The sequence below is a fragment of the Microtus oregoni genome, unplaced genomic scaffold (genome assembly GCF_018167655.1).
Source record: "Microtus oregoni isolate MIOR12 unplaced genomic scaffold, Mior012 000003F_ref0000135, whole genome shotgun sequence".
NCBI lineage: Eukaryota > Metazoa > Chordata > Mammalia > Rodentia > Cricetidae > Microtus > Microtus oregoni.
In genome coordinates, this window is record NW_024543062.1 from 49480042 (window position 1) to 49501084 (window position 21043).

At 54.8% G+C, this 21043-nt stretch overlaps 1 protein-coding gene across 1 annotated transcript; it reads right to left on the bottom strand.

Annotated features, from left to right (window-relative positions):
• Nucleotides 1-4566: 4566 nt before the first annotated feature.
• Nucleotides 4567-10940, bottom strand: Inhbb (inhibin subunit beta B). The gene is made up of 2 exons (XM_041648515.1): nt 9660-10940; nt 4567-7167 (listed from the first exon to the last, which is right to left on the bottom strand). Exons 1-2 carry the CDS (start codon nt 10117-10119, stop codon nt 6392-6394), a joined length of 1236 nt encoding a protein of 411 aa, XP_041504449.1. The 5' UTR covers nt 10120-10940; the 3' UTR covers nt 4567-6391.
• Nucleotides 10941-21043: the final 10103 nt, after the last annotated feature.

Sequence of the window (21043 nt, forward strand, 5' to 3'; positions counted from 1 at the left end):
ATACCAGGTGTCATTACGGGCCTGGAATCCCAGAATTTGGGAGGTAGTTCAGGGTCATCCTTGCCCATTTCAAAAATAAAAAAGGGGGGGAGGGGAGGAGAGGAATAGAAAGGAAAGGAAAGGAAAGGAAATTTCCAGCTGGAAATGCCCTTGGTGAGTCCACTCTCTGAGCCTCCACAGTCCTCAACCGGCCTGCCATGGCCAAAGATAGACCTTGTTCCTGCTCACCGTTGGGTCCTTCTCCTCAGGTTGGTCTGCAGGTGGGCAGGCTGGGGCTACACAGACTCTCAGATGCCCCAGTGGAGCGGGTGGAATGAGGGCAGCTGGGGGCTTCTGAGGAGCCCCTCCAGGACAAGCACAGAAGCCTCTAGAATGTCAGGCTCCTAAAACACAAGGACCCCTGGGAAGAGGGGCAGCATGAGAAAGGGCCCCTGGCTCCTCAATAGTTCAACCTCCTAAACCTCAGCTTCCCCATCTGTTAAATGGGCTCCACCCTCCGGCTCACCAGGTTTGTAAAGACAAACCTGCGGAGAGAATAGCCACCTTGGAGGAGAAATCAGGTTGGGAGGGAATTCTGCAATCCAGGCTCCCTGCTAACAGTCATCAACTACAGGACAGTTGCAAAGAGGTGTTCGCTGTCGAGGTACTGCCTCAAGAGAAGGTGGGGCACCCTTCCTGACACCCATCATCAAACTTGGAGACACAGGCTGGGGATGGTGGTAGAGGGCTCACCTAACACATAAGGGGTTCTACTTCAGTACCAAATAAACTTCATGTTATGGTAAACCCCAGTAATTCCAGCCTGCAGGAGATGGAGGCACGTCAGGATATGGAGTTCAAGGTCATCCTCCACCACCCAGTGAATCTGAGGCCAGGCTAGGCTACGTGAAACCCTGGGGGGCAGAGATGGCCAGAGGGTGAAGGTTGCTGCCAACCCGACTGGATCCCCAGGAATCACGTGGTGAAAGAGAGAACCAACCGGAAGCTGACCTCAGATTTTGACATGATGCTTGAGCTAAACAACCAACAGCACCATGGTGCCAGCCTGCACAGAACCCTGTCCTGGCAGCCCCCTGACATAGGCACTCTTGGCACCCATTTCATTGATGAGGACTCTAAAAGGTAGATCATTCCGGAGTCAACTGGCCAACCTACTGGATGCCTAGTCAGAGCTCTCAGTGGCTACCGCTGGAGTGGTCCTGGCTACGTTCATCCACCACCACCACAGGGCCAGAAGCTAGGCCAGCGATGTCCTGCCCTGCTCAGCTTCACCCTGCCCGGCCTTGGTCTGGCGGCCTCTTGTCACCCAGCTAGCCTGCAAAGGAGCAGGGCTGTGCCCACTGCTGTACACAGAAACAGCTCAGTGTGCGGTTTAAGCTACCATCTAGGCTAGGGTCCAGGCCGTAGTGGACTATCAAAGACCCTGCACCCCAGCCTCTCCCTGGTGGGCCCCAGAACAACTGCCCACTCCCTTGGCCCTATCGGGTAGCCCTGTGTCTGTAAGAGACTTTGGAAATGCAAGTTCTTGCTCTTCTATTTGAGCTAAGCAACCTTGAATGAGGGGTGTCCTTGCTCTGGCCTCAGTGTTGCCCTCTGTATAAGGGGGTGAAGGACAACCTCCTGTCTTCCACACCTAGACTGTGAGAACTAAACTGAGGTGATACATGGATGTCACATAAAGCTGGGATGCAGTAAATGTTTACTAAGTGGATAAACAACCAGGTCAAAGCTCCACCTCTGAAGTAGTCTGTCTTTGGATTACAGAGAGGTCAAGATGATGCCTTGGCACTAACTGGCCAGTGAAAAGCAGCAGGGGCTAAGATGCCACATTAAGGATGTCTATCTAGGCCACAGAGTGGTGTGTGTCCACCCAGCCCAGCCTGCCTAGCTGCGGCAGGGTGGCTGAGTAGAGGTCCCAACTGCCATCAGTGGCCCAAACTTTTTTTTAAAAAAATGACTGGCAAGTCACCAAATGCAAGGCCAGAAACATCACCCGTATGAGAAAGACAAGGGAAATGGCTCAGTCAGTAGTAAGTGCTGGGCTTAGCATGAGTGACATGCTGGGTTTGATCCCCATGCCTCGTGGTGCCTGCCGTAATCCAGCAGTTGGATGGTAGTCACGGGGAGTAAGTTCAAGGTCATCCTCGGCTATGCCGCAAGTTTGAGAGCAGCCTGGGCTAAATGAAGCCCTATCTCAGAAAAACTGTCTTCGGCATCCTTGATTGGTGGTCTGTGACCTCCCACCCCCTCCCTTCTTCTCGCTCTCGCTCTCCTTCCCCCTATCCAGTTTCCAGCCCTTGAGCATGGCCAGGTTGGCAGAACTCTCCAAGGCCCATGCACGTCTATGGACACCTCCAGCAGGGTTCCTGCCAGAGACCTGTACGGAGCCTGGGATGCACGGCCTGGACTAGCCTGAGCTCCAGGAGCCTTGCCGCATACCAAAGCTGCCCAAGTCCGTCTTCCAGGACTTCACCTGGAGTTGTGGCAGGAAGCTTTGTGATGGTGTCACACTGTCACAGGGGCAAAGCCCTGATTCATGCTGCCTACGAGCTGGGCTGCAGGGCCCCTCGCTGTCCCATTCTAAACCAGCCCAGAGGGCCTTGAAGAAAACACAAACCAAGGACAACCTGGGGGCCTCTAGCATTGATATTCCCCTGTCTGCCTGGGATGTGTGGGAGAGGGGAGGTAGGGTTGGGCCTGTCTTCCCCTCTCCCACTGTCCTCCAGCTCATGGCCTTGAGCTCCCTGGAGTCACTGAAGATCCAGGGCATATTTGAAGGTCAGTTGAGCATGAATTCCACTGGTGAATAGTGGGTATTTCAGAGGATAGAAGGGGACACGTGGGAGGGTAGGGATAGTCGCCTCCGGATTCTGTCCATCCCGTTGGTCCCAGATAGGGCTGGATGAATATAAGCGGTAAGGGCCTAGAAGCCATGAGACTGCAAGGAAGGGGAGGCTCTCACAGGCCAGGGGTTCCGGCCAGACACACTGGTTCAAGGGCAAAGCCTCTGGGCCTGGCAGTGTGATGCTCCAAGGCCATCTGCAGGAAACCTGGGTCCCTGGGGCCAGGACCTTCTGGGAGAAAATCGGGGTGCAGAAGAAAGATGAAGACTAAGAAGTCAAAATCATGGGCAAAAGCTGTAGCTGTTGGTCAAGGGCTCACGGGGCATGCACAAATGCCCAGTTCAATCTCCAGAACCCCATGAACTATGCACGATGGCATATGCCTGTAATCCCAGCACTGGGGGAGGTGGAAGCAGAAGAACCAGGGGCTCCAGGCCATCCTGGGCTACATAGTAAGCTTGAAGCAAACCTGACATACAGGAGAGAGAAAAATGAAAGCCAAGCCACCCAGACCCACAGGGACACACGGCAGGATGGGGGACAGCGCTGCTCAGAGGCTATTGGCCCTCTAGCCCCAGGTCCATCCCACGGCCTTCTCCCTTTGGACATTTTTATTCCTTCACCTGCAAAAACCATCTGAGAGCAGAGCTAGGAAGTTAACCCAGTAAAGTGCCTGTCACATAAGCAAGAGGACCTGAGTAGCTCCCCAGAATCTATGTAAAGCCAGGCGTGTACCTGTAACCCAGTGCTGGGGAACTGCAGACAGGAGGCTTCTCCAGGACTTGTTGGCCAGCTAATCCAGCCTAATCAATAAATCAATCAGTCAGTCAATCAAGGCCCTTAGGGTCTGAAAGGCTCTGATATAGGCAATTAATAAGCCTTCAATCCTCACAAACCAGCAAGTGGGTCACCTGTGGCCAGGGCCCCTGTCTTGGCAGGGTGATCTTGGGTGCAGTGGATCCGGCTCTCAGCTCACCTCCTACTCTTTGAGAAGCAAAGGTGTGTGATACAGGGTCTCTGAGATGACAGTACCGAACAGGTCCCTAAGTCACACCCAGTGGGGGCTGAGCTGTTGTAATTACTAAGGCTACCACTAAGGCAAAAGTTCTGACTGCCATGGCAAAGGGGGATTAGCATACTGACAGTCTGCCTACCTTCCAACGCCAGCATCTGAACCCGGTTCCCTCACAATCACCTGCATCAGAAGCTAGGGGTGAGCACAGACACCAGGGATGCTGGAGAAGGGACTCACTTTCCAGGGTGCACCCTCCCTCTGTGACCTAGAGCCTGAGAGGACACATTCCAGTTTTTCATTTATTCTCCCACTCCGTTTGTGTGTGCTATGTGCAGCGTGTGTGTGGAGACCAGAAGACACTTCACAGAGCCAGGGCCCTCTTTCCACGATGTGGGCCCTGGGCTTGAAGTCAGGTCATTGGGGCTGGCATCAGGTAACACAGCACTTTCGGAAAGCAGAGATCTAGCTTTGGTGGAGTGTAACTAGTTAGGGACTAGACTGGTAAACAAACGGGTGATTCGTTAATTTGTTCCTTGCCTCTTAGCTGGTGTCCTGCCATCTCTCTGGTTTCTGCAAGACTTACGTGTCAGCAAGGGCTCTGAGACTGTAGGGAGCATGCCATGGGGACTGCCGGCATCAGAACTGGACGCCTGGACCAATCCCTTCCTCCCAGCTGCCCACTGCCCCAGACACCAGACAAGGCAGAAAGCCCATGGCACTCCATCTTTTATTTTCTTAAACTGTACATGAACGTAAAATACTTAGACAGCCAGTCTGTGGGGGGAAGTTGTTTGGTTTTAAGTTATTATGAAACAGAACCTAAGGAGGGCTTTATTAAATAAACTAAAGATGAGGACTTACAGATACACACCTGCATTCTACCATCCTTTTCTTTTACGCTACCTTCTGGGTGTGTAAGAACAGAAGAGACACATCAACTGAACAATAAAAAAAAATCATTTATACCCTGAAACGCTGGCAGGCCACTCAAGGGGTCATTTAGAACATTTACCTCATAAAAGATGGCCTTGCCGTCTAATAAAAATTAAAACTGATCCGCTGGCCTCTTTGGTTCCAAAATCATGTATAATACATTTAACTGTATTCATTTTTCTGCTGCTATAAAAATAACTTTTTTTCAAATGGCAGTTTCTGACTAACCATGCAAGTAAATCAGTGCAAACATTGAAAGCAATCATTCGCTTAGAAAAGAAGCAAAGGATTTCAAGTATAAAAATATAAAAGAGACGGACGAGTTCAGTTTCGCCTGGTGTGGGTCAACCCTTTAAATTGCATAGTTCACGTGGCACTTGGACATCCACGAGGACCGCCACGGCAGCTCTGGCCCCAGGGCCACTTCTGGACACGCGTAGACCTGCAAGTGCTATTGCCATGTGCGTTCATGCAGGACCGCAAGTGCTTTGTGGGGCAGGCAGGTGGGCGAGTAAAGTGGGCAGGAGCCACGTCCACGACAACCCCTGGAGCCGGGGCCCAGCCGCAGGGACAACTTCTGCAAAGCAACTAAAAGCTCTCCCGTCTCGCCAACTCCCTGTGCCACCTCTGCTCGACCGCTGCCCCCTCTGGGCTCTTCCCTTGCCTAGCGGTCATCCCTGTCCCTCCCACCACAGCGCTAGGAGAATATCCCCAGCAAAGGGCACTGATTGCAACATTTTTTTCCCTTCTCATTTAGAATCCACTTCAAAGGTCATAGCTGATAGGTTCTTTTCAATTCTACAACCGGCACAAATGACCTGTCAGCTGTTGGAGGCGAGTTTAAAGCATGAAATTAAGACCCTTCTCCTCTCCCCACCCCCAACCCCTGAAGACAAACACACACACATACACACAAGTCACACCAGGGTTCCAAGTGACAGACAGTCAAAGGGTCACTGTCCCTGCTCCATGGTCTCTGTGACAGGCGAGTCCCTCCTGGGCTATTTGCCCTCTCCAAGAACAGGGTGGCACAGTTCCGCTGGCCTCAAAGCATGAAGGATGCCAGGCGGAGAGTGAGCAGGCAGGACTGCGCCAGGCGCTGCGGCGAAGAGCCTGGGACAAGCCAGGGGCACACGGCCCTCCACCCGCCTGTGCTCCCAGCCTGCTTTTCCTCCTGGTGGCTCTCTGGCTCACTCTCTCTGTGTCCTCTGTCTTTGTGCTTTTATGTGTGCTCAGAAGGCGCGATTGAGAGTGCCCGGCCAGCTGGTGGGAATGGTAGCCGCTCACCCCATTCTCTCCGACTGACAGGCATTGGTAGCTAAGCTGCCATTTGTCACCGCATCCGTTTGCTGGTATCCTGGAGGCTGCTGTGTGGGTGGCAGGATGAGTCTAGCTATGCGTATCTATGTGTGCGGTTAGGAGTCTCTCGTGGCACAGGAGGGTTCTCCCTCTGGTTCTGACTGGTTTTCTATGAAGCGGGAGAACATTATTATTTCAGGCCTCACCCCGGGCACTCTCCGCAGCCCATTGGAACAACCACCCTCAGCTCTCCTGCTCCCTCAAGCCCCCACGGGCCTGCGCTCCACACCCATCGCCCTGGTCAGGCGCAGCCACACTCCTCCACGATCATGTTGGGCACGTCCCGCTTGACGATGTTGTACTCGTCATCGAAGTAGAGCATGGACATGGAGCTCAGCTTGGTGGGGATGCAGCAAGAGTTTACGGGCCCTGGGTTCAGGCCACGCATGCGGTACTGGTTCACCACAGCAGTGTGGAAGGAGGAGGCTGAGCCAGGGACCCCAGCCAGGTAGGCTGGGCAGCTGCCCTCACAGTAGTTCCCGTAGTAACCAGTGGGTGCAATGATCCAGTCGTTCCAGCCGATGAGCCGAAAGTCGATGTAGAACTGTTGCCTGCAACAGAGGCTGGTCCTCCCATCGCACTCTAGGCCCCGCTTGCGGATGCGATGTCTGCTGTCACCTAGGCGGGCCTGCACCACTACGAAGGGCCTGTGTGACTCCTCACCAGGGTCCACAAACACAGGCACCACGGCCAGCTCCTGGCAGCTGTCACACAGCACATCCAGGTTAAGGCGTCTCTCACCCCGTTCAAATAAGGCCTGGATGGCCTCAGTGATGGGGAAGGTGTGCCAGCCACTTCGCTTTAGGTCCACCTTCTTCTCCACAACATTCCACCTGTCACCATGACCCTGTTCCTGGAAGTACACCTTGACCCGTACCTTCCTCCGGCTTCCCTTCTCCAGGACGTAGGGGAGGAGTTTCAGGTACAGCCACAGGCTGGCCTGCACCACAAATAGGTTCTGGTTGCCTTCGTTAGAGACGAAGAAGTACAGGCGGACCCGGGAGGAGGCGAGGCCATCTGTGGAGACGGGAAGAACGGGCCAAGTTAATTCCATGAGAACACAAGGCAATGGGGAAATGGACTCCGCTGTGTGATGTTGGAAGGAACACTCGCCACAGCTGGAAAGTGTTACTGACCAGAAATACCATTCCTGGGGCCCGGGCCTCTGCCATAACCTGCCAGAGGCAGAAGAATCACTTCCCATTCAGAAAATAGGACCCGGGTGGAGCCAGAGGGTCCAGACCTATAAAAACCCTGCCTCACCTCTCCCAAGCCAGGCTTCCCTGGAGATGGGACTATTGGGCCTCAAAGTTCAACAGAACTTGTCAGGAGCCCAAGATCTTAACAAGTTGTTCTGGGTCTCTGAAAACAAAACCAAGATTGAAGAGAGGAATTGAGGGTAGGTTATTTTAAATAAGGCTCCCCCCGCCCCGCACTCCGGTCTTCTTTCTGGTTAACTAAGGGCATTGCAAAATCAAGCTGAGCCACCTTCAGCCTCTCGCCAGTGTTTACCTAAGCGTGATCTGGTCCAGCCCCCAGTGGGACCTCCACTGGAAACACACAAGCTGCTCGGGTTTCTGACACAGACGTGTGTGTCCGCTAAGCTGCAAAGTGTAGTCCTTGTTTCCAAGGAGTTGCAAGGGACAGGATGATCAGCCTTGAAAACTCAAGGTCCGATCCTTTGACCAGACCCTGGCTGGAAGAGCCTGGCAGTGCGAGATCTCGGCGGGGGTGGGGGCTGCTCTCGTCTCAATAATGCAGCTCAACCAGAAGAATAGTTATGCCAGGCAAGAGAGGATGTCCCCTTGCAGTCTGTTCCGTCAGCCCTTCCCTCTTACAGTCTCTGCAGACGTGGCTGGTCCTATCAAACCTCCCACTAACCCCCCCCCCCCCGCCCCTTCCTCAGTTCTCACTGGCTCCTCTAATAACACTGAGGTCTGACTTTGAAATAGGGGAAACTGCAGCCTTAAAAGCTGGTCTTGGCCGTGCTGCCTGTGACCTGAATCTGTTATTTATAAGTCAAAGAGCTGGCTCCGTGAATCGGACCAGAAATATAACAGCCCCTGCTGTCATTTTGTGCCACCGGGACCAAAAGGCCTCTCGACCTTCCAGAATCCCATTTCTCCTCTGGGCCCCAAAGCACCTTTTAATCCAAGCCCTCTAATTGCATGTCGAGTTTCCCCTGACTCTGGCGGACAGCTAAAACGGCAATGTATTTCTTTCTAAGCACAAACCAGCCTTGATTGTCTCCGCCTTTCTCCACACTCGGCCATGCAAAACTTTTCATCCCTTTTTATCACCCCGGCAGCGGCACAGGCAGGGTCTCCCTGATGCCTGGGAGAGTAGGGGGGCATTTGCAGCCAGAGGCATAACTGATCCCCCCTGCTCTTCCCAGGCTCCCTGTTTGTCCCCCACCCTGACTTCATCGGGCTTCCCCCTCTGAGACCTTCTCTGGAGTCCCCTCGGCACAAATGGGGCTGAGCTTTCAGCACAAAAGCCAGCCAGCCTGGCTCATTCAAGTCCTGAAAAGGACAGCGATGTATAAAGCACTTACACCGTTTCTGCTCAGGCAATTTTCCTTCTTTTTAAATTTCTTGAAGATATTTTTTCCTTTCCCTCTCTCTTTCACTGATTTTTATATTTAGATAGTGGACAGAGATTTGCAACGCGGGGCCAAGGAGGACACTGCAGGAAGGAATCCCACTCTTTGTTAACTACAAACTCTGCTACTCTCTCCCGGACTAGAGAGGGCTGCCCCGGCTGCCAGGCAAGCTTTAAGGCATGGGGCTGTTCCTGAGCCGTGTCTTTGCGTAAATGATGGACCTGTTGAGAAAATGCCTTCTGCCGACTCTGGTGCCCACACAATCGGAAGGGAGGTTGCCTAGCTCTCCCCACCGATGCTTCAGCAATCCTGGCAAGCCCATGCCGCCAGGCGATGGAAGCGGCCCCAGGGGCCTCTCATGCAGGCTCTCTGGCTCGCTCTCTCTGGCGTGTTCTCTCTCTCTCTCTCTCTCTCTCTCTCTCTCCCTCTCCCTCTCCCTCTCCCTCTCCCCCTCTCCTCTCCTCTCCTCTCCGGCCCACGTATATCAACAAGCACACACATCTCCATCTACACTGCTAAGCCTACACTCAGATCGTGGGAAACAAAAACATTAAGCAATCACCAAGCAAGTGCCCGCAGAGCCAGGGCTGCGCGCATCTGCCGGGAGGGGGACGCGCGCCCAGAGGCGCTGGCGCCCAATTCCTAAGCAGGGATGAAGGGCAGGGTGTTTTCCAGTTGTTTCGGGGAAAGAGAAGCAGCAAAGAGGTCTGGGTCTGGGCGCGGACGGTAGGAGGGGTCCGCCACCCTTAGACAAGTGCAAGGCCACCGCAGAACGGCCCAGCCCGGAGCCTAAATGCCCTCGGGGCGTGCAGGCATCAGAGGCTGCGAAGGCAGAAGGAGCTTCCTAAAAGAGGGAAAAGAAGGGAGGGTTCGTGGCCGCCGCTGGCTTCCCCAAGGCCAAACCCACCTGTCTCCGCAAAACTGATGATCTCGGAGACGCGCTCTTGGCCATCGGCGCCCGGGCTGGCGTGGCCGTCGAGGTGCGGGATCTCCACGCGGCCGTCCTCGCGCACCTTGCCCGCGTGCAGCTTGCGCAAGGCCGTGACCATGGCGGCCTTGGGCACAGCGTGCGTGATGTTGGGCCGGCCCCGCAACTGCAGGCGGCTCAAGATGTGTCTCTTCACTGCCTCCAGGAAGTCACCGTCCACCCGGCCCAGCTCCTCCGGTCGCCGGAAGCCGCCGCCGCCGCCGCCGCACGACGTACAGGTGTCCTGCGAGCCACCCGGAGCTCCGGGTGGCGGGGGCGGGGGTGGTGCGGCGGGCGACGGCGGGGGTGTGGGGGAGCCCCAGGCCTCAGGTCCCAACCAGCTGGCCGCCAAGAGCAGAAGGCAGGCGGCCCCCAACGCCCGACCGGGCAGCCCGTCCATGGTGCGCCGCTGGCGACGAGGGCGCCCGCCGCGAGGCGAGGCGAAGCGAGCTCAGGGCCGGGCTCCGGGCTCCGGGCGCACCGCCCCGCCCCGCCCCCGCCCGGGCCTCCGCCCGCCCGCCTGCCGGGAGCGCCGCCGCCGGCTCGCAGGGGGAGGGGGCCGGCCGGGCCGCGGGGGTTCCCGCGCGGCCGAGAAGGGGCGCCGCTGGGACCAGAGGGGCGCGCGGGCTTTGGTGGGGGGGGAGACCACCGGGTCACTGGCTCGCGGGCGTCTCGGGGCACCTAGGCATCTGCAGCCTGCCCATCCTCTCCGCGTCGAGGGCCACCGCAGCCCCCCAATCGGGTGAAGCGAAAGCGGTGAGCTGGGGCAGTGGCGTTGGCGCGGTGGCTTGGCTCGCCTGGGCTGGAAAGGTGGAGAGAAGAACCAGTGGACGCAACTCGCTCTGGAGACCGAAGCGTAGGTGCCAGAGCCCCCGGGCGCGGCGCTGCGGAGGGCGCTGCGGCTGGGGCCCCGCGACCGCACCTGAGCGCCTCGCCCTGTCGCTGCTCGGAGCGAGGACAGGGCCGCCCGAGGCGGCGGCGATGATGGGCAGGTTGTCCCCCCTGCTCTGGGCCGGCGGGAGGAGCAAGCGCGGTGCGGGGGAGCGCCGCCGCGCGGGCCCCTCTTACAGGCGGCGCCGAGCCCTCCTGGGCCGCGGGCCCTGCAGTCCTCCCGGCGCGTCACCCGGCAAAGTTGTCTCTAGGCTCCCCCGGGCGCTGCATCCACCGGCGGGCGAGCCGCGGCGCGCTTCCCGGAGCCTCTGCTCCTCCTTGCTTTCCTGCGCCTGGCTGCCTGCGCGGGCCGGCCGGGGCGGCGGAGAGGGAAAGGCGGTGGCGGGGCCCTTCTCGCTGCTGTCTCTTCTGCCTGCCGCGGCACTGGCGGCCAAAAGTCTCTCTGTGTCCCCGGGATCGAGTGCCCTGGTTCGCGCTCCTACAGGCACACGCCGCAAGGCCGGGGAGACAGAGAGGCGGCGGTGACTGTGGCTGTGGCAGCAGCGTCCCCGCGCCCAGCCGTGGCTCAGAGTGCAGAGCGCGCCCAAGGAGGAGTTCTTCGCTTCGCCTTCTCTTCCTTTCCACTCCCTGTTCTTTTTTCCCCGAGGGGTAAAAAAGCCGCACAATCTCCGTATGTGCGCGCGCGTTAAGATAGACGTTGGCAAGAAAAAAAAAAGGGGGAGTGTCGTCCGGGCCGTGCGGGAGGAGACGGTCCGCGCCTCCCTGCTTGGGCTTCCCGGGGGCGGAGGGGGAGGCGGATTCTGCAGGTCGGTGCTGCCTGATCCTCCTCCCACCCCCTCTTCCCTCCGCTCTTTCTCTTTCTGCCTTGGCAAGGAGGGGCGAGGAGAGCCTCTTCTCCCCCCCCCCCCCCCGCCCAGCGATGCCAGGCCACTTTTGCTACCTCGAAACTTTGCCACCACGTGAGAGCCCCAGACCCTCGCCCCATGGGACGATAGATAAATGGCACCGACACACTCCAGAAGTAGGCTCCGGGCGCGTCTGGACGCGCCCTATTCAGGGCCATGCTGGCTTTGCCCCTGTCCCAAGCTGTCGCCCTTCACGACCAGGACAGGCCATCCTCACTCGCCGCATGCCCCCAGACCCTCCAAGAAGCGATCCTTCGTTGTCCAGCTTGGGGGTGGGTTAGGGACAAGCTCTAATGCAGCAGAGAAGCGGCGCGGGTGGATGCCACTCCCAGGCTGCAGCGCCCTCTTCTAGCGTCCCAGGCCGCTGTCCCAATGGGCGATGAATTAGCTTCCTGGGCTAGAAAGAGCAGAGAGGCGGCAGCTGCTGGAGGCTGGGCTAGCTCTGTCATAGTCGGCGAGAGGGTCTGCCTACATTGTGCGTGGTCCCATCTTTGAGGACCCAAGGCATCTAGAGTTCTAGGGTTGATGGGGTCCCCACTCTCCTATCCCGATCTTGGCACACTTGGCTTCAGACAAACCCAGATTCTAGTGAGGGGATGGAGGCACTATGGGCTTTCAATATGGCCCTCCGCGTCCAGACGCTTTCTCATCTGTAAAGGGGCACTGTGATACCTGCATCACACTGCCTCTTTGGGAATCCAAACATACTAAGCCAACCTCACAGAAGCATATGAAGAGATGGCTCTGGGGTGCCTTTTGTGGCTGCCAGCGGTGGATGAGAGTCCCAGCCCTGACCAGAGAACCCCAAGTGTAGCCCCTTCTTCTGTCCCTCCTCCCGTCCCTACCTGGTTCTGAGACAACAATGCCCACAGGTCACAGTTCCCAGAGACCAGAACGCACTGCCTGCCCCTCCCCCGCACCGCCCCCTTGCTCTCCAGAACCCTTACCCACAGTAGGCTCACCTAGCCACAGGCAAGACTGCGACGTAAAAGTGTATGAATTGTTTTCCTCGTAATCGGGACGACCCTGCCTAAAGAGACCTCTGACTTGGGGAGGGGAGTCGTTCCACCAACACCCCTTGCGAACTTCCCAAGTCAGCCCTACGCCCTGTGGACCTTAGCCAGAACCGCAGTTCCACGGAAGCACAAAAGTCTGGGAGCAGAGCGCCCCCTCTCTACCAGTATAAGGAACCGACCAGAAGTCTGCAGGGCAAAACTAGGGCGGGTCTGACTGCCAGCTCTTGAGTCTGAAGCAGGGGTCCAGCAGAATTTTGAAGATAACAGCCCTTCTGCCCTCACCCGGCCCATTAGTTACTGTTCTCATCCCATCCTGGTCCTCCCGCTCCCCTACCAGGGGCCCAGGGATCCCTGGGGACAGGAAGGAGATATTCCAGGCACCTGGGACAGCCATCCTTAAAAATGGTCCTGAGCCCACCTGGTCCATCTCAGTTTTGGTGAGCATCTTCTCACCAAGCATCACACACGCTCTGGCCCTCTGGCTCTCTCTGTAACCAGAACCACCCACCATTTGGCAAATTCGTTCTCAGCCTTGAAGATTTAGCCCAGTCTTTCCTCCCGGGTGAAGCCCTCCTTGGACCTCAGTGGCCCGAGGAAGTGATTTATCTGATTAGGTGCCCAGTGCCTGCCTGGCTGCCTCATTGCCTGACTTAACTCCAGCACAGAGGCTAGGCCTCGTGGGTCCTGTCGAGTGCCAGACCTGACAGATGATCAGGGAGGGCTTATGAAGGACCGACTGATGAATGAAGGAGAGAGGTCATTAAGCCAATGAAAGGTTTAATGCCCCCTCCCCTCCCCCAGCGCCCAGCCTGGAGGACACTCCTGGCCTCCCCTCTTGCCAGCCTCAGCTGGGCTGGACAGGGCTGGGGGAAAGGAAGGAGAGGAGGGGAATAACTCTTTGCCTTCAGGACCTTGAAGCAATCTGCCAGTTGACCTGGTACCAAAGAGGCAAAAGCCATCCCGTGCTTCCGGGTGGGAGGAGGGTCCACGCTTCCAGCCGGGCTGCTGGTCAACTGCAGGGAGGGAACTGGGTCAAGCATAGGCAGAAACCATCTGCTGGAGAAGCTGGGATTATCCTGCCCTCCGCTGATCCCCCAGCCCACGGGAGCCGAGGGTGTAAATTGAGTTCTCCCAGATCACCTTGTACTTTAGGGGGCGGAGAGGGAGACCCGGCCCCTCTGAAGGGAAAGGGCTGAGTTCCTGTTGCTCACTTAGCACTGGCCATGGAGTGTCTTCCGCAGGGGACCTCAGCCTTCGGTCTTGGCCAGGGATGTGACTGCGCCTGTCAGTTTTGAATACAATAATGCCCACCGGTGCTGGAACCAACGCCCTGCAAGAGGGCTGCACAGCCATGCCACCCCCACATAGGGTTATGGCTTCTTGCCACTATCAAGGAACTCAGGCTCAACGACAAAAGCAAGAAAAAAAACACCATGGCGACACTGGATGTGGGCACACTGAGGGTAGAGGAACTGTCATCTGGGAGCTCAGAGTATTTTCTCTCATGCCAGTTGTTATTTTTCATAACCCATGCCTCCGGAGTGTCAATTTAGGGCTGACAGAACTTTCCAGAAACAAGGTGGACCATAAAAAAACAAGCAAACAAAAGCAAGCCTTAGCGCTGGGGCAAACGCCTGTGGTACATGCATGAGGACCAGAGTTCTGATCGCCAGAACCCATGTCAAAGAGCTAATCACAGGCTAGGGATAAGCAGCGCTCAGAGGGTGGGGCACTTGCCTGCCTGTAGGAAGCCCTGGATTTCACCTCAGCAACGCTTCAAGTGGGCATAGTGGTGCAAGTCTGTAATCCCAGCCCAGGGAGGTAGAGGCAGGAGGACCAGAAGTTCAAGGTCACTTCAGCGGATGCAAGGAGTTTGAGGCTAGCTGGGGCTACGTGAGACCCAGTCTCAAAAACAAGCAAAACAAACAAACAAAAACCAGGGTGTGGTAGAAGGTAACTTGTAAGCCCAGCTGGGGAGGCAGATAGGTGGATCCCTGGAGCACAGTGGCCAGCTAGCCTAGCCTACTGAACCAGTTCCAGGCCAGTGAGAGATGCTGCCCTGTCCAGGAAGAGGAGGAGAGTACCCAAGGGAGACACCCAACGCTGGCTTCTGGATTTATACATAAATGCACACACGCGCGCGCACACACATATATGCATGTACACACACTAAGCCTTAGGGCTCATTTGCAAATGTTATTGAGAACCCTGGTGCAGTGCTTGGCCACACAGCCCCTGCAGGGTGTGGGGGGAAACACAAGGCCCTTGGCTAGAGGGTGTGTTTGGCAGAGCTGGGCTCAGGGGCCTGACGTTCACTTTCCAACCACTGGCAGAGAAGCCCCTGTTGTTATTAGGCGACATCATCCTGCACCATGCTTCTTTAGGACAGCTCTGGCTGCATAGAAGGGGCTGCATGCTGGTCCAGGGCACAGGCCTGGAACAGCTGTAGCAGGACCACCGAGGGGCAAGCAGCCAAGGCTCTCGTGTGTGTGTGTGTGTGTGTGTGTGTGTGTGTGTGTGTGTGTGTACTGGTTGGTAAGAGCGGACATACACGGCAGTGTGTAAGTCAGAAGACAGCCTGGACTGTCATTCATTTCTTAGGTACTTTCTACCTTTTGTTTGTGATAAGGTCTCTGATTGGCCGGCAGCATCACGAAGTAAGCCAGACTAACTGGGCCCCAAGCTTCCAGGGTTCTGCCTGTCTCTATGCTGCCCTTTCTGTTGCTCTTTCCTATGGGGTCTGGATATCTAGACTCAGGTCCTCACGCTGGAAAATCTGTGAACCCCAGATACAAGCGACTGCGGTACTCTCCAGCTTCAGGGAAAAGAGCCATGGGACTTGCTTTAGCAGCCGTTGTAAGAGGTGGGGGATCTGGCTCAGTGGCTAATGGCGGTGGCTCTTCCTTTCCGTTCCAGGGTGCTGGGAATGGAAAGGATACTGCTGCCTGTATCTCCAGCTTCAGGAGAGCTGAGGCCCTCTTCTGATCTCCTTGGGTACCCTCCCCCAACAGCGTATACACACACACAAATTAAAATAATCTCAAAAAATAAAATTTTTTTTTTAAAAAAATTTTAAGCCCAGACACCCCAGGCTACCACCAATGTTCTCACTAGAGCAGATGGGTAACTCACATTTTCCAAAGTCCCGGTGGCCTGCTTCTTCCGGTCTGGTGACACACACAAAGGAACTGGACCCTCTGCACTCTCCGCTCAGAGTTCCCCAGTGCCCAACTCAGAGCCTGTCCTACTCAATACTTCATTTTACCTTAAGGGTTGTGGGGCCACGTGCCCTTGGTTAGCATTCTCCTACGCATGCCCTGGGATTCCATCCCCTCAGAAGACTGCCACAGGTCTGCTTCAGCCCCTCCTCAGCATACAAGCGTAGGAGGCACTTCACACAGTCACCTCATTCTGCTGCCTCAGTAGGAATGATTTGTCAGATAGCCCAGGGTGGTCTTGAATTCAAAAAGTAGCTGCAGATGACTTTGAACCTTTGATCTTTCTACTTTCTTATCTCCAGTGCTGGTGAAATGGGAGTGCAGCACCATTCCCAGTGTGTGTGATGCTAGGGCCCAAACCTAAGGCTTCCTGCACGATCATGGAGTACTCTACTGAGCTGTTTCCACCGTTCTGCCTCGACAGCATTTTCAAGACAGAGTCTCGCTGTCTCACATGTAGTGCGAGCTGGCCTGGAACTAGTAGACCAGGCAGGTCTCAAACTCGCAGAGATCTGCCTGCCTCCGTCTCCTGAGTGCTCTGACTTGAGCTGTTTGCCAGCACACCTGACTAGACAGGCTTTTTAACACTTGTCATCTGTAATGTCACTTTTGAGCTTTCTTCTCTGCTCCTGAACCAGGGCCCCACCATTGGCTATTATGAAGCACAGTGCTAGTGTTCTTGGGAGAGGCCAGAACTGGGAAGGAGTTGACTTGGCTTTCCCTAACGGCACTAGGTTGGGTGCAAATAGGATTTAACATGATTTGAACACTCAGGAAATATTTCAACAGCAGGCCCTGGGGATGGCTGTCCAAGTTAATAAAATTCTTAAAAAAAAAAAAAAGAGGTGCTAAATTCAGCAGTTGGTTAGTGGCCCACTTCAAATTGCTAATCACAAAGTATTCCTAGCATTGAGTTCACTTCTGTTCATTCAATAAATATAATGAACTAGCCAGGCCAGGTATGGTCGTACATGCTTGTAACCACAGCACTCAAACGGTAGAGGCAGGAGGATTAGACATTCAAGGCTACCCTCAGCTACAGAGGGAGTTTGTGTCCAACCTATAGTGACATGATACCCTGTCACTATAAACAAACAAATAAGGAAGGGGTGCCCGAGATGGCTCAGTGGGCACAAGCACTTGCTGCACAAGCATGAGGACCTGAGTTCAAATCCCAGCACCGACATAAAAGCTTAATGTGGCCACACTCTTATAACCTCATTTCTAGAGCGAGGAGGAGGGTAAAGACTGGAAACTCCTGGAGGCTTGCTAGCCGGCCAGTCTAGCTGAAAATGCAGGCTCTAGCTTCAGTGAGAGTCTCTGCCTCAAAAGACAGCAACAGAAGAAGACACAAAAGTCAGGCTTCAACATCTATGTTTACATGCACAGGAGAATACGTACTTGTACATTTACACACGTGCACACACAAAGGAGGGAGGAGGGAGGGAGCATGAGATAAGCAGTGGCTAAGAATCCAGCATTGTGTGACTCGTCATCCCTGATACTTCCATTCCCACCTCCAGGGCCAAACTGTCCACCTCCTGTGCCCTGGGCCAGCACGCAGCTCCTTCCATACAGCCAGAGCTGTCCTAGTATGGTGTGGGCTGGTGTCACTTTATAATAGCAGTGGCTTCTCTGCCAGCGCTTGGAAGGTGAAATCCGGGTCCCTGAGCCCAACTCTGCCAAGCCCACCTTCTAGCTAAGGACCTTGTGTTCTACACCCTATGGGAGCTGTGTGGCCAAGAACTGTCCTTGGTTCTCAATTATATTTGCAAATGAGCCCCAAGATTGTGTGTGTGAGCCGGGTGGTGGTGGCACACATCTTTAATCCCAGCACTCGGGAGGCAGAGGCAGGCAGAGCTCTGTGAGTTCGAGACCAGGCTGGTCTACAAGAGCTAGTTCCAGGACAGGCTCCAAAACCACAGATAAACCCTGTCTCGAAAAAACAAAACAAAAAAATATATTGTGTGTGTGGTGTGTATGGTGTGGTGGTGGTGGTGGTGGTGGTGTGTGTGTGTGTGTGTGTGTGTGCACCTGCAATCCAGTCATTCTATTATAGTTGACACAAGCTTCATCTTCCCCAGCCCAGCCTCCTGATTGGTACCTAGAACTGTGTTAATTTTAGTTCCTCTCTCTTGGAGGCTTTTACTCTAGGCAGGCATCTCCTCCCATCCACCCTCTTCCTCACCCTCAGGCTCAGAGTCCAGAAAAAAGGAACTCCAAACACTCCTCTAGGCTAGGGCATATAATTCTCTGTGTGCCTCTTCCTCTCCACGTATCAGATTCTGGTTTAGAGAGAAGGGGAAAGATGGAAGCTTGAAGAACCAGATTTTCCTTGATGATTAAATGTATTTATATCTATTCAGACATTTCTTCCTTGGCAAGGAGAATAAAGTGTTTCAGTTCTGGGCTATTGAGGATGAACGTGTATTTTGTGCTAGCTGTCTACACTGGTAAAAGATTCTCAGAGTCTAATAAGTATGGCCAGGGCAGATGAGAAGGCTCAGCGTGTAAAGATGCGTCTAGAGACCTGAGTTCAACTCCTAGAACCCACACAGTGGAAGGAGAGAGCTGACTTTCACAAATGGTTCTCTGCAGACACACACACACAGACACACACACACATAACTATATGGATGAATCGATGAATGAATAGACATCATTTTAAATCTTTTTAAGTGTTGAGTTTAACTGTGGTGGTACATTCTTTTCCTCCCAGCACTTATGAGGCAGAGGCAGACAGGTCTCCCTGAGTTCTAGGCCAGCCTGGCCTACAGAGTGAAATTGTATCTCAAAACTAAATAATTGAATATCATCCTGGAGAGATGGTGTGATGGGTAAGAGCACTGGCTGCTCCTTCAGAGAGTCTGGCGTCTGTTCCCAGCACCCACATGGCAGCTCACAACCATCTCTAACTCTAGTTCCAGGGGAATCTAATGCCCTCTTCTGGCTTTGGCTGCACCAGGCACCCACACACTGCACAGACATACATGCGAGCAAAATACCCAAACACATAAAATACATTTTTCAAAATCAATTAATAAATTGACTTAAAAAGTGTAGGCAGAGCTCAGGCTCCTGGCATCCTCAATGAGCCCCTGGCTAACAGATCCCTCTTAGCAGTCCTGTCTGACCAGAGGTTCCCCCAAAATGCCCAGGATTTGAGGTCTTGCCTTTATATACCTGTCTAGAAGATGGAGAGGTGGGAGGGAAGAAGAGGAGGCAAGGACTAGATGCACAGTGAGATAAGAGTGAGACACACAATAGGTCGTGGATTGAGGATGTGGCTCAGGGGGTAGAACGTTTGTCCGACAGGCACGGGGTCCTCAGTACAAAACAAGGTGGCCATGGCGGTATATGCCTATAATCACAGCACTTGGGAGGTAAAGGCGGGCAGGTAAGGAGTTCATGGTTATCCTTGACTATACAGTGAGTTGGAGGCCAGCCTGGGCTACATGAGACCGTGTCTTAAAAAAATACAGAATGTTAAGCACAGATTTTACTCTTGTCTCTCCTAGCTGGCTGAAGCCTTCTCACACAGCTTCTGTCTGCTTGAAAGTAAAGAATTGCCCTCAGTATAAACACAAGGGCCCACCAGGCATTGGTTTTCATCAGATCCAAGGCCCTCAGTTGCTTCAGCTACACTGTTTCAATGACACAAAGAAGGCAGCCCTAGGGTTACCATCCAGTCCTGTTCCCATGGGTGCTCAGGAGCCATTTGGTGATTAAATCCGGATCTACTCAGACATACGTACTGGCGATCGCTCACTGTCTCCTCCATGAGGACGTGGTCTGGCTTCTGGGCCCTCAGCGTGGCTCAGCTCATCCTGACCCTCCATCTGTCTTCCCCATGGTCGGCCTTTGTTTAGTGTGCACAGGTGTGCATGGATGCATAAAGCCCAGATGTCAACCTCAGGTGGCATTTGTCACGTATCATCCACTTGCTTTTGAGACAGTGTCTCCTAGTGGCCAGGAACTTGCCTGGTAGGCTGGGCTGTCTGGTCAGTAAGCTCCAAGGCTCCTTGCTCTACTGCAATGCCCAGCTTTTCTCACACAGATTTGGAGGATCAAGCTTGGGTCTCTGTGCTTGCCAGGCATGAGTTTGGCTCCCTGAGCTACATACCCAGCCCCCAACCTTGTTTATTTGCTTGCTTGCTTGACACAGACTTTCCTCAAATAGCCCAAACTGGACTTGAACACACTATCCCCCTGTCTCAGCTTCCTGGGCACTGGGATAACAAACCCAGCTCCAAACCATATTCTCAGGCTCATTATATACTTTGGGAAGGGCCTGGCTCCTGGGTGCTGAGTGCCATACACAATAGTGAGAGGCCGTGGTCCTGTCCTGCCCCAAACACAGGCACCAGGCAGGCAACAAGCGCTGGGCCACTCTGAAGGTCCAGACATGGGAGAGGTCTTGGTACTGTGGGGTGTACAGAGGGTGAAAGAGAAGGAACTGGGCTGTGGCAAGAGATTCCTGAGCACACTGAGGGGTTGGAGTGACCCTGGAGGAGGTAGAACCCAGCCAGTCAGGGTCAGGAGGGACGTCTGGCCGGGTCTCGCAGACAGCACACTTCTAAAGGGCAGAGTAGGGTCATGGCGACTTCTCGGGGCTGCCTGGGCTGCTGGCTCCACTCCCTCGGGTACTTACTCTTGCCATTTGGAATTTTCTGCTCTAGCCAGCCTAAGTCTGGCTTTAAACACTTCAAGAAGACCTCAAGTGGAGGGTAAGGGGGGATGTACCCTGTTAGGGAGCAGGAGGGACAGAGAATTGGGACCTTGACAGGAAGGTAGATGGAAAATGACGAAAGGCGGGGGACATAACCAGAGAGCCCCAGGAGAAGGTCTCCAGCACCCAAGTGCAGCACATCAGAAAGCCTGAAGGAACCCCAGGGCCCCACACAAAGAGCAATGAGGATCTTTAATCCCCTTCTGATGGGGCTGGCGGAGGCTTGGGATAGACGTGGCATACTAACTCCCTTGGCAGATTTCTGTACCTCAGGATTACACGCCTGCCTCCCTCTGTGGAAGGTCAGGGTCTGGAACTGTGAGGTGAGTAAAATGCTCACACTGCCATCTGAGACCCATGTCCCTTCTTCCTTTTTACCACGGCTGTTGTCTCGCAATCACAAGACAGTTGCTGGGGCAAGGCCAACCACGTCTCTGTCTCAAGCAGCAGAAGCAGGGAACACAAGACAGAGCGAAGCTTTTCAATCTCCTGGCTGAGACAGAGCCCGGAAAAGGACAAACCTAGAAGTCCGGCTCAGGATGCACAGAGACACTTAGCTGGAGAC